General features: G+C 43.8%; 1 protein-coding gene across 1 annotated transcript in view; it reads left to right on the top strand.

The window, feature by feature from the left end:
- The window catches only part of KCNH5 (potassium voltage-gated channel subfamily H member 5), a 160,783-nt gene that overhangs the window by 37,334 nt on the left and 109,704 nt on the right, over window positions 1–13,745 (top strand). The window contains exons 5-6 of the mRNA XM_029999954.1: window positions 3,749–3,864; window positions 10,397–10,789. Coding sequence (XP_029855814.1) covers window positions 3,749–3,864; window positions 10,397–10,789 — 509 coding nt within the window. The remainder of the gene's footprint in view (window positions 1–3,748; window positions 3,865–10,396; window positions 10,790–13,745) is intronic.

The raw sequence follows: 13,745 nt of genomic DNA, 5'->3' as shown, positions 1-13,745 counted from the left end.
TTACTTTTTCACACTATTGCAGATGGATAGATTGGAGCAGGTAAAATAATGCCGGACTTTGTGCTGAATTAGAAAAAAGTCATGTTAGCATATTCTGTACTTCCAATGTCCAGAATCATGGGCTTCACAGGGCTGGAAGAAATGTGAAAATGTGAAGCCTCTAAATGAAGCTGGAAAGGTTTTTGCAAAACGTCTGCTCTAGCACAAACCAAAGCTTTGGTCTTGGTGGAGAAAGGACACGATGAAATGGTTTTCCCTGTGAAAAGAAGAGTTCAGACCAGATGAGCAGAGAGGTAACCCTGAATGCTAAAACGTATGGCTTCTTTCTTTCACATGACATTGATGTTCTCACCAAGGTGGAAAGGGGGTATTTGAAAAAGTCATAGTTCTTCCTTTCTTTTTATTTTTACAGCAAAAGGATTGCTGTTTGGTGTGTGTCTTAGCCCTCCAGCTCCTTGTGGCACATCTTCCCCAACTTCCTCAGGCTTTCTGTATTTGTGGTTAATGCAGAACAGATGTTTTTCTTACCTAAGATGATGACAAGGGGTTTCTTACCAGTTTTGCTTTTATAACAGGATAGGCATTTTTAAAAGCCATATTTTTGTGAGTAGGATCTCTCAGCCTGTGAAGCACCATGGGAAAGGATTTCTAGAGAGTACATGAAGCCATCTCCTATCATTGCCAGCCCCTGACTCTTCTCCAAATCCTTATCTAATCACTCTACAGATCAATGCCCTAAACCTCAGAAAATAAAGTAAACCTTGAATCATTAACCATCAGAAAGGTCACAGAATGGTTGAGGTTGGAAGGGACCTCTGGAGGTCATCTTGTCCAACCCCCCTGCTCAAGCAAGGCCCCCCTACAACCAGTTGCCCAGGACCATGTCCATACAGCTTTTGAGTATCTCCAAGGATGGAGAGACCACAACATCTTTGGACAACCCGTGCTAGTGCTCGGTTACCCTCACAGTAAAACAGTGTTTCCTGATGTTCAGACAGAACCTCTTGTGTTTAATTTTGTACCCATTGCCACTGGCCCTGTCACTGGGCACCACTGAAAAGAGCCTGACTCCGTCCTCTTTGCACCCTCCCTTCAGGTATTTATATACGTTAATAAGATCTACCCTCCCTGAGCCTTCTCTTCTCCAGGCTGAACAGTCCCAGCTCTCTCAGCCTTTCCTCAGAGGAGAGATGCTGCAGTCCCTTAATCATCTTCATGGTCCTTTGTTGGACTCTCTTCAGTATGTCCATGTCTCTCTTGTACTGGGGAGCCCAGGATTGGACGTAGCACTCCAGGTACTGGCCTTACCTGTGCTGAGTAGATAGGAAAGATCACCTCCCTTCACCTGCTGGCAATACTTTGTCTAATGCAGCCAAGGATACCATTTGCCTTAGTTGCAGCGTGGGCGCATTGCTGGCTCACGTTCAGCCTGGTCCACCAGGACCCCCACGTCCTTTTCTGCCAAGCTGCTTTCCAGCTGGGTGGCCCCCAACGTATATCGGTGCATGGGGTTGTACCTCCTTAAGTACAGAACTTTGTACTTCTCCTTGTTGAACTTCATGAGGGTCCTGTCAGTTGGAGTAGCTGACAAAGCTGAGATGTGACAAATGAGGAGGGCGTTCAGGGCTGAATCCAACAGTTTGGCTGTGGTGGTTTTGGCTTTGCTGAGCGCTTCTCCATCACTCTTGTATCAGCTCTGTGGGGCAGGGTGACAAACTAAAGCTTGGGGACTGGCCCAAATTTGTCCCCATGGACCACAGGGAAGCATCTTGCCAGGGGAAGAGGACACTGAGTGCGTGCATGTGTGTGTGTAAGTACCTGCCCAGGGTCTGGAGGTGCATGACCACCTTCCCGGAGGAGAGCTGCTCTTTTTCTCTGGTTCTTGCAGCGTGGTTGCAGCATGCCAAAACCAATCAGCTGGATGCACTGTGGCCTCCAGCAATTATGAGAAATGTCGTGGCAGAGCTGTCACGATGCTGTTACCATGCTCACTTGCTCTTTGAAATCACTGGCTAAGAAAGGTAAAGAACAGTTCTGACTTTTGTCTTAAAGCTGCCTCCTTGCCACAGTTTTATAGACAATTAGGAAAAAGAAAACCACAAGAATATTTTCTAGAAATTAATAGTCCATGCTCGGATCACTATGGTCTCTCTTGACCTTGTTTAATACAGAAAGTGCATGTTCCTAATTGAATATCCCTGTAAGCTCGAGAAGCGTGAAGCATATCTGAAGTTCACATTTAAGGTTCAGATTTGAAAAGTTAATAAAATACTTCTATTTTTTACCTTTTCCCAGTGCATTTTTAATGTGCATTTTTGAGGTCATATATAAATAGCCAGACACAAATGGTTTGTGCTGTGCTGGTGGTGTATCGTGGTATTGAGATCCGTTCTGATTGCTAAATGATGAACAATGGATTTACATTTGCATGAATGTGATATATATGTGGTAAATTGAAAAGCCAAACTGTGAATTATTTTTTTCTTGAAGTTTTATTGTATTGTCCGTTCTCTGCTCTTCATTTTATTTACCCCAGGGCTTCTCTTAACTTTCCAAGTCCCTGAGTCCTATCAGACAACAGGCGTTTAAAAATAAACCTAGCTAAAATGGAAATGTTTCCTTTCTCAGATGTGACATTATCCCCAATTTTCAGCTACTCAGCATTCAAATTAAATAAAAGTAAACCCTTCTCCTGAACCCCTTTCCTGTCCATAAGTTGTTTGATATTGTATACACACCCGTGTAGTAAAATAGCAGGTTATACCTGGGTAAACCAAATGTTGAGCATCTCCTTCAGTGCTCTTGGGGAGGCATTTCCTTCCTGCAGATATCTGGATTTTCAATTTTCCTGCTTAACGCCGAGGTGCTACACTGTTTAAACCCCTGGCATTTTCTTTGCTACTGCCGATCTACCTCATCCCTTGACGTATCCACGCCAGCTGTCACATTTGGGCGTTTTTCCAGCAGGAATGACTTGATGACACGTTCCTGGGTCGGTGCTGCTGTCGGTAACAAACTCTGATTGCTCCTTTCTGAACGCTGCAGAAAAAATTCCCCAGGGGTGGCCCAGTGTGTGGGTCTCAAGCTACCATTAAGGCAGCTTGTTTATCATTAGTTTAACAGCTAAATATATTTCTTAATGCCATTTAAAATCTAGTGCTTCATCTGTCTTTAAAGTCTTAATGATACTTTTTTTTAGTCTGAAGCATTGCTGTTGTTGCAGCCCTGAATTTTGCTGATTTTTTTTTTTTTTTAAGTTTTAGTTTTGTCCCAGAAGTCTAGTTGGGGCAAGAAACAGTGAAGACTTAAGGATCAGACTTTTGGGGCTGCTCCAGTGGCCCTGAATCAGCAGGAGTCTTTCTGTAGCTGGGGAGGATTTTACTTCAGCAGGATTTGCTGGGAAGCCTTTGCATTAACTTCAGTGGCTTAGAATTAGATTTCAGCAGCAGAGTAACTCCCCAGAAGGCTGAAAGCACAATGTGATCCCTCTAACACAATGTCTCCAAAAGGCAGAAGAAAGAACGAGCCAGAGCATTTTGATTTTACTCAGATTTACTCACGGTTGCCTTGAAGCAGCGGTATTTTTCCTCTTTTGCAAGGTCTTTAAGCCTGGAGCCTGAAGCTGTTCTGTGCAGCAATTTAGAGAAACTATTCAAGTCTGAGACTAAATATCAGTGAACACGAAGGAGATTTACTAGTGATGAATAAGGTCCGAGTACTTCTGACACGATTTCCTTCTTTCCCGCAGGTTGGACAAAGTTTGCTCGGTTGACGCGGGCCCTGACGAACAGCCGGAGCGTACTGCAGCAGCTAACGCCGATGAACAAGGCCGAGGTGGTGCACAAACACTCCCGGTTAGCCGAAGTAAGTGGGACAGACGTGAGCCCGCTCCCTTCGTAAGGCAGGAAGAGGTGGGGGGAAGAAACCCCCAATTCCCATTAATAAATAATATTTTTAGAGGAGCATATTTCCCAACTCTGATTTTTTTTTCAACCTCTCCTCTGCTCATCCTAAAGCAGCACTATGTGCCAAGCTCATGTTTCTGGGACAGGTCATGCTCTTTCAGTCACGAAAACAGTCTCCATAGGTCACTTTTACTTACATGGCCCTATTTCTGTGCATGCAATTCTCAGTTTGCTGGTTGTTGTTTAACTTGGGGTGCACAGTGTACACCTCTACGTGCTGTCTCACAGCAACATGGAACCAGACTTGATGTCTTTGAGCCCTGTGGATCATTGCTTACTCTCCCAGGGAAATGGGATTGTTTGAGAAACCTCTTCGGAAGTATCCCTGTCTGGGTCCCTGGGGTTGTACAGGCACACTGACTACATTTATACCTTAACCTCGACTGTCTTGCAAAGTCATTCCTGCAATATTTTGCTCATCATTCTTTTCTTCAGAACTGATGAAATGAACTCTTTGGCAGGTTGCAAACATCTCCTTAACAGTGCAGATGGTGCAACAAGTGAATGCCTTCAGGTTAACTGATGAAACGGAGGTACTGCTTTCATCTTCATGTCCGTTGGTAATGAAAAATACACAGGTGAAAAATATATGGGCTACTGAAAATGACAGCTCTAGCCACCTTGTGCCAGAGAGCTTGTCCTGGGTTTGATGCTAAGAACTGGTAGCAGCTTTAAATGTTTTTTTTTTTTTGTTCCCGTTCTGGTTTTAGTGGACTTTGCTAATAAAAACTCTATTTAAATTAAAATCAGAATGGAAACCCACAGTTTTCAGGTGTTGTCAGTGTGATGTTTTCCTTTGAATTATCCCATACCAATAGTTTAGATGACTGCTGAGTTACTCTCACATCTTGCTTTTCTAATTCATGACATTTCAGTGTTCTGTAAATCCCATTATATCCATTACTGGTTTACAATCATAGAATCACAGAATGGTTTGGATTGGAAAGGACCTTAAAGATCATCTAGTTCCAACCCCCCTGCCATGGGCAGGGACACCTTCCACTAGCCCAGGTTGCTCAAAGCCCCATCCAGCCTGGCCTTGAACACTTCCAGGGATGGGGCATCCACAGCCTCTCTGGGCAGAACCTCTGTTCCAGTGCCTCACCACCCTCACAGTGAAGAACTTTTTTCCTTACATCTAATCTAAATCTACCGTCTTTCAGTTTCAAGCCATTACCCCTTGTCCTATCGCTACATGCCCTTGTACAAAGTCCCTCTCCGGCTTTCTTGTAGGCCCTCTTTAGGTACTGGACTGCTATAAGGTCTCCCTGGAGCCTTCTCTCCTCCAGGCTGAACAATCCCAATTCTCTTAGCCTTTCTTCATAGGAGAGGTGCTCCAGCCCTCTGATTGATCATCTTTGTGGCCTTCCTCCGGACTTGCTCCAACAGGTCCATGTCCTTCTTACGTTGGGGGCCCCAGAGCTGAACACAGTACTCCAGGTGGGGTCTCTGGAGTAAAGAGCAGAGTAGAGGGGCAGAATCCCCTCCCTCAACCTGCTGGCCACACTTCTTTTGATGCAGCCCAGGATATGGTTGGCCTTCTGGGTTGCAAGTGCACATTGCTGGGTCATGTTGAGCTTCTCGTCAACCAACACCCCCAAGTCCTTCTCTGCAGGGCTGCTCTCAATCCACTCATCGCCCAGCCTGTATTTGTGCTTGGGATTGCTCTGACCCAGGTGCAGGACCTTGCACTTGGTCTTGTTGAACTTCCTGAAGTTCACACGGGCCCACCTCTCAAGGCTGTAAAGGTCCCTCTGGGTGGCATCCTTTCCCTCCAGCATGTCAGCTTCACCATGCAGCTTGGTGGTGTTGGCAAACTTGCCAAGGGTCCACTCAATCCCACTGTCCGTGTCACTGACAAAGATGTTAAACGGTGCCGGTCCCAGTGTGAGCCCCTGAGGAACGCCACTTGTCACTGGTCTCTGCTTGGACGTCAAGCTGTTGACCACAACTCTTTGAGTGCAACCATCCAGCCAATTCTTCACCCACCGAACAGTCCATCTGTCAAATCCATGTCTCTCCATTTTAGAGACAAGGATGTTGTATGGGACAGTGTCAAATGCTTTGCACAAGTTCAAGTAGATGATGTCAGTTGCTCTTTCCTTAGCCACCAACGTTGTAACCCCATTGTAAAAGGCCACCAAATTTGTCAGGCATGATTTGCCCTTAGTGAAGCCATGTTGGTTGTCACCAATCACCTCCTTATCTTCCGTGTGCCCTAACATAGTTTCCAGGAGGATCTGCTCCATGATTTTGCCGGGCTCAGACGTGAGACTGACTGGCCCCTAGTTCCCCGGGTCTTCCTTTTTTCCAGGGAGTTATGTTTCCCCTTTTCCAATCAGTGGGATCTTCCCCAGACTGCCACAACTACTCAAATATGATGGATAGTGGCTTAGCCACTTCATCTGCTAGTTCCCTCATGATCCGCAAATGCATCTCATCAGGTCCCATGGACTTGTGCACCTTCAGGTTCCTTAGATGGTCTCGAATCTGATCTTCTCCTACAGCGGGCAGTTCTTCATTCTCCCAGTCCCTGTCTTTGCCTTCTGCATCTTGAGCTGGAGCACTTGCCAGTGAAGATTGAAGCAAAAAAGTTGTTGAGTACCTCAGCCTTCTCCATGTCCTGGGTAACCAGGTCTCCAGTTTCCTTCTGGACAGGGCCCACATTTTCCCTAGTCTTCCTTTTATCACTGACATACCTATAGAAGCTTTTCTTGTTGCCCTTGATGTCCCTGGCCAGATTTAATTTTATCAGGGCTTTAGCTTTCCTAACCTGATCCCTGGCTACTCGGGCAATTTCTCTGTATTCTCCCCAGGCTACCTGTCCCTGCTTCCACTCTCTGTAGGCTTCCTTTCTGTGTTTGAGTTTGTCCAGGAGATCCTTGTTCATCCATGCAGGCCTCCTGGCGTTTTTGCCTGACTGCCTCTTTGTTGGGATGCATCGCTCCTGAGTTTGCATGAGGTGATCCTTGAATATTAACCAGCTTTCTTGGGCCCCTCTTCCCTCCAGGGCTTTATCCCATGGTACTCTAGCAAGCAGATCCCTGAAGAGGCCAAAGTCTGCTCTCCTGAAGTCCAGGATAGCAAGCTTGCTGTGTGCCCTGCTCGCTGCCCTAAGGATATGGAACTCCACCATTTCACGGTCACTGCAGCCAAGGCTGCCCTTGAGGTTCACATTGCCCACCAGTCCCTCCTTGTTGGTGAGAACAAGGTTCAGCATAGCACCTCTCCTTCTTGTCTCCTCTTATCACTTGGGGAAGGAAGAGGTCATCAACTCATTCCAGGAACCTCCTGGATAGCTTATGCCCTGCTGCGTTGTCCCTCCAATAGATATCGGAGTGGTTGAAGTCCCCCATAAGGATCAGGGCTTGTGAACGTGAGGCTGCTCCTATCTGTCTATAGAGGGCCTCATCCTCTTGGTCTTGCTGGTCGGGTGGCCTGTAACAGACCCCCACTACAATGTCACCTGTCCCTGCCCTCCCTTTCATCCTGACCCATAGGCCCTCGGTCAGTTCTTCATCCATCCCCAGGCAACACTCCATGCACTCCAGCTGGTCATTGACATAGTGGGCAACACCCCCTCCTCGTCTCCCCTGCCTCTCCTTCCTAAAGAGCCTGTATCCTTCCATTCCAACGCTCCAGTCATAGGAGCCATCCCAGGACCACTATTAGAGAAAAAGTCATGGCATTGAGTCACAGCAAGGAAGATTTAGATCAGGCTGTAGGAAAGGTGCAGGTAAAGGAGAAGGTTGTACTTGGGAATAGGTTGCTTGGAGAATGTGCAATGTCCTGTCTTACAAGTCGTTTGGAGCTGCAAAGTGCTTTGTAGGCAAAGTGCTGTGAGGACTGCAGAGTGAGTGGAGGTACACCATTGCTGTACAGGTCCCATTTTTCATACTTCTGTGTCTGAGGAGGAGCGTTATCATCACAGCTCATCCCTTGCAGAACATACTGCCCATCTTTATCAGGCTTAACAGTTATCAGCTATTTTCATTAGTTGTATACAAGAAAAATTCAGAGAGTCTATGATGAATGCAGCTGACTAACAAGATATTGTGTATTCTTTAGTGGTTTAAAATTAAAAATTCATGCAGCATGAAAGAAATAATCATTATAGTTCAGTGGTCTCCACAGCCACTTGCCACCCACTCACCATGTCAAACTCAGCATGATATTATGTTAAGAATAACAATTATGCTTTTACAGTATCATGGGAGCTCCTAAGCACTCCACTACCAGAGGCATAGGGAACTATCAAGCATATGTTCATCGTATTCAGCTTGAACCCTAAGCAGCTTATTATTCCAGCTATAGTGAGGCTGTTTCCAGCTCCTGCCCCAGTGAACATGGCAGGGAACAAATAGGTCTAGAGAAACCAAGGAAAGAAGTCCCAGTCCTGATTTATCATGACAGTAAAGAGTTGACCACGGATGAGTCCAAAGAGATAACTGGAGATAATGACTAGATTATGAGTCAGCCAAAATTGTGTGTTAAATGCAGGGGAAAATTCTGGCATTGGAAGAAGTTTCATGGATTTGCACAAAGGCTGCTGTGAAAAAATGACTGTATCGATCATTGCTTTTATTCCAGGGAAGGACCCATAGATCCACCAGCGCGTTCAGTGTGCCATGGTGGCCAGCTGAACCTTGCCTACTGAGTGGTTACAGCAGTGCTGTTAGTGAGACTTGTCCTGCTCACTGGGGAAGGAACACCTAGAGGTTGACAGTTTTATGGGTCTCACCAGGGGTTTGGCATTTGTGAGTCTCTGATGAGTGCCATTGGGACCACGCTGCTCGGTGTCCGTTGCTGTTCAGCTGAAGCTCAACACATGGCTTTGTGTTGGACCAAAGCTGGTGCGATATGAGGCTGTTGACAAAGGGAGCAGCCATGCTCTTCTGGAAGTCTCTGCTGCACTCTCCCTGCTGCCTCTGTAGTGGGTCTAGTGGTTTTCTGGCCACAGGATGAATTTGTGCAACTCAGCTGACTCTGCAGAAAACAAATGGCTAACTAATGTAACAATAAGTTAGTTTTTCATCATGTCAATTTAACTGACTTTCCTTACAGGTCGTGATTGCTAAATCTGACCTTAGGGAGGGTGGGAACAGGTAGGCAGAAGCAGGTCTGCCTCCCATCAGGTTACAGCCTGACATTGGGCCAGATTAGGCATGTTGGGAAGCCACATCCTCCAACACGGCGTGAGAGAGGCTGCTGTAGTTGTCCCTTGGTGATTTCTGAAGAACAGATTTTCAGTAGATCCAGACTTTTACTGTCTGATCGCAGTAACAGCTTTCTCATCTTAAAAATCAGACTGCAAAGAATTATTGGAGAATCTGTATCTGTGGTACTTGAGTTCATATCCTTAGTTGTTGTGCTGTTTATTGAGAGCCATTTACTCCTCTTCATCGAGGAAGCACCCTGCGTTTGATCATTTTTACACATATGGGACTGCTATTTGCAATCCAGCTGTCCCTGCAAATATGGTGCATCAGCTCCAATACGGGACAGGTGTAGGGCTGAAATGAGTTTTAAAGTTGCTGGAATTATTTATTTTATCCCATACAGACTTGAGATCCCCAAATGTAAAAGGTGTTACTAGTTCCAAAATATAAATGAATCTTTCAGTTGTCAGCGCAACATATTGCCACGTTGTGTGTTCCTTTGTGCTTTTGTTTCTTGTGTTGGACTGAGATAAAAGGAAATTAGATTAGCTGGGAGGAATGTCTTAAGTGAATTTGGCTTGGTTCCTTTGCAATGTTTTCAGTTCCACATTTTACAAAAGTGAGCATGCGGGAGATTATAGTCATACACAAAAAAGAAGAGAAGTAATTACGAGAAATAAAAGAGAACCCACTAGTGATATTGAGCTTGTAAGAGCAACAACTTTTTGAAGAAAATGAGAAGGAAGCATGATATTGCCAGGGTGTCTGGGCAGAAATTGTGCATGCAATGCTTCATTTTAGAGAAAGGTCAGCGAGCAAGGCTGAAATCTGGTTTACCTTTGATAGGGTATTGTTCTGGCTCAACAGTGGTTTAAAAAAGAGGTCAGGCACGAAGGATTAGTCTTGTAACGCTTCCAAATATGAATGAGTACTCATGTTCATAACTGCAGAGCATAAGCTGGTGTGGCAGTACCCACAACCTGTTTATGGAGCCTGTCTGCCCTTGCTGTTCGCATGGTTTCCCCTCAGTCCACCTGCAAAGACCTCCCTTTTTGCAGCAATATCCTTAGATGCTATGCTGCTCCCATTCATCGAGGGATACCTGCCTCCACACAGTCTTAATAAATCAGATAGTTTAGAAACTGCGGGTTGACTTGCAATGTCCAATGAACACAGTCCCGTCTTTGTGCTGTTACTTACAGAAATCCGTAAGACCCCTTATTGCATCATATTAATCGAAAGCAGTAACATTTGCTTTTCTGTCTTTTACAGGTTCTTCAGCTGGGATCTGATATACTTCCTCAGTACAAGCAAGAAGCTCCAAAGACTCCACCACACATTATACTACACTATTGTGCTTTTAAGACCACTTGGGATTGGGTCATCTTAATTCTAACCTTCTACACAGCAATTATGGTTCCATATAATGTCTCCTTCAAGACAAAACAGAACAACATTGCCTGGCTCGTGCTGGACAGTGTCGTGGACGTTATTTTTCTGGTTGACATTGTTTTGAACTTTCATACGACCTTTGTTGGCCCTGGTGGAGAGGTTATATCTGATCCCAAACTCATACGGATGAACTACCTGAAAACGTGGTTTGTGATTGATCTTCTGTCCTGTTTACCATATGACATCATCAATGCCTTTGAGAATGTAGATGAGGTAAGTGATTGTAGTCTGCCTCAAAAGGATTGTTTTAGTTAGGAATTAGTCTAGGACCATGCTACCAGGCATCTGGCAGCAAATAGAGGCAACTGAAGCTCTGTGCAAATATGCAGGGATGGCCTTAAAACTGCTGGTCTTTACCTACACAGCATTCCTGTGTTGGAGAAGAGGTGTCTTATGATTTTAGTATCATGTGTGGATGTGTACATTAATGGATGTGAGTTTTAGAATCACTTGCTTGTCATCCAAAAGCATCGTTGCATGTCCATATCAAAATGTTCTGGACCAGTTGGGATGTCCCCCTCTCACAGCCTCCCTTTTCATCTCATACCCAGTGATTGCCTTTAAGCAGTCCTAATCTATTGCAGGGCCTAGACTAATATGGCTTGATGTAACTAATCAAAAATCCTGAAACTGGTGGCAAATTTGCCACTGACTTATACGAAAGTGGAGAATGCCTCTGAATGAGCATTTTTAAAATCCTGCCCTAGGATTACTTTTTGAACCATGCTGTAATTTCCTTTTTCTGGTGATGTCTTTTTAAATGTCTGATTGAGAAGGAGATTTATCTCCGTTTTTTTAAACAGTTCTTGAGCTACTGCTGGAATTTTAGAAACTGTTTGAGGAGAGGAAACATAAATATCTTAAACGGACGCTGAATTAAAGCTTTTTAACTGCTAAATGTATTAACATTTACGAAATCGAGCTTGCAGCCTAAGATAATAGAGAAAACAAGCAATAACTACGACAAATAATGTATGCGTAAGTCAGTGCAGAGAAAATTCATTATTAAAATGCAACTATAATGGCATTAGAACTTGTTTTAATTTTTCTCTAGAGCCTTTTATCTTTAGGGCCATAAACAGATGAAAAAGCCTCTGTTCATTTTTTAACATTTTAACAGTTTTTTCTCCAAACACCGTTGAGTCGTTTTTTTGGTTGGGTTTGTTTTTTTTTTTTAAATTCTCAAATTCTGCAGTTATATATCCTTACTATATAAAATCTACATTCTTGTTTTTTAATGCAGACTTTGGTGCAGAGTTTGTAGAGCTCCTTTAAAATTCCATCCCTGTCTCTGTGCTGAGTACCATCTTTTGACATTGTTCCATTTTATTTATAGCAAATATGACAGAAGTGATAATACTTGCAGCTTAAATTCAAGATCATATGAGGGCTGCCCGTCTGGAAGCAGGTTGTACAGTCAGGCTGTGTAAGGAGGTGGTATTATCAAGGTTGTAAATATAATACAGCTTTTCAAGATAACCAATTTCATACTAAGAGGAACCTGATTTTTATAAAAATGCAGCATTATCTCCAGATTTTCGTGCTTTAGTATGTAAAACAAACAGAAAATTTCTGTGCCCAAGCAGTACAGATTTAAGCAATGAGCTTAACCTCTTTCTCTAACGTATAGATGGGAAATAAACCATCTGCAACATTTGTCACAGTGAAGGGAATCGTTGGCATAGTGAATTATAAGCGAGGCACACTTAAAGTGGCAAACTTTAACTAAAATGTAATAACAATAACAAGGTATCATGAGCTCCAGTGATCCTGCAGCTGCTATCATTTACCTTCAAACAAATGAAATATCAACTCCTTTTTAATAAAAGAACCAATAGTAACATTTCTTTCTCGTGAAATGCTGTGTTACGGCCCTGAAGCCTCCAGCAGACATTGGAGTATAGCTGCTTATGTACTTGATTTCAAACCCCTCCAATTCCAGTTTTGCCTAGTGCCTGAAAAGAATTGAAGTGATTTTTAAAACAGGTATGTAAACAGTTAGTCTTTCCTCCTTGGGTCTACATTTTCCCTTTTCTCTGTCTTCCAAGGGAGATTTTTTTTTTTTTTTTGTGATATGTCTTCGTTTGTGACATTTAAGTCTTTTGAGCTGGTTGGTGTGTTCTGGGTGGTTGTAGTTATTAATGCTCTTTATCTTCATTTGGCTTTTAACATTTATTTTAACTAGTGCTTCTTTTCTGGGATTTAATTTTTTGGCCCACTAGCAGTAGCGTGCTCAAACACTGTTCATAGGTAAAGAATAAGTAAGTCGATAAGCTTAATTTGGAAGAAATTCTGATTGATTAAAAGGAGAGTATTTCTCATTAGAAGGTGAGTGTTTCCTCCTTAAGGCATGTACGAGAGAGAAGAGTTCTTTTAGTTCTTGATTCTGGTGGGTTTTAGCTCTTTATCTTGGCCCTGGGTGTTGGATAAGGGCATTTGTCTTTAGCATTAAAGTTGGTAATTGTGGCATTTCAGAAAAAGTTAACAGAAAATCAGAGCTTAGTGGTAAAGACCTTGGGGGCAGGTCCTGGTGCTCTTTGAGTTCTTGGTATGGTGGTGAAGGATGGACCCAAATCAGAGTGGATAGCCCTAAAAGCCACCTGAGTGAAATATGACTTTCCAAATTTCCCTTGAGTGTCCCACCTCCATCCCTCTTTTTTCCACATAAAGCATCAAATACACTTTTGTTAGTTGTTAAGGGACTAGGTGAGTAGGGGGACACACCACTGCAGGCAGTTCCTTTTCCTCCCTATGGGCTGGTCTCATGCATGAAGAAGGATACAGCCAAGGAAATTTAGGTTTGTGTCTCTCCGTTGCAGAGGTAGACTACTATGTGTGATACAGGTGCTTGAAGTTTCTCATGCAGAGGCTGCTGAGTTATTGTATAAGGTCCGTTATGCACTTGAGTGCTATTTTATAATGTCAGAATTAAGGAGATAAATCAAAAGATTAAAAAAAGGAGATTGAAAAAAGGAAATGTGAGTTTTCTTACTGAGGGTTGGAGTTCTGCAAATGCAGTCAGTCTTGGCCAGAGTAGGAACAGTGTCATTTCCATCGTGGACAACATTAGGCCAAGGCTGGAGTCTTGTGAAATTCCCACCTGAGGCAAACATGACTGCAAATCAAAGTTATTTTGTTGTTGAGTGGATGTAGAGCCTCAGTAGAAGGA

The sequence above is a fragment of the Aquila chrysaetos genome, chromosome 2, assembly GCF_900496995.4.
Source record: "Aquila chrysaetos chrysaetos chromosome 2, bAquChr1.4, whole genome shotgun sequence".
Taxonomy (NCBI): Eukaryota; Metazoa; Chordata; class Aves; order Accipitriformes; family Accipitridae; genus Aquila; species Aquila chrysaetos.
This window is presented reverse-complemented; position numbering and strand designations above follow the sequence as displayed.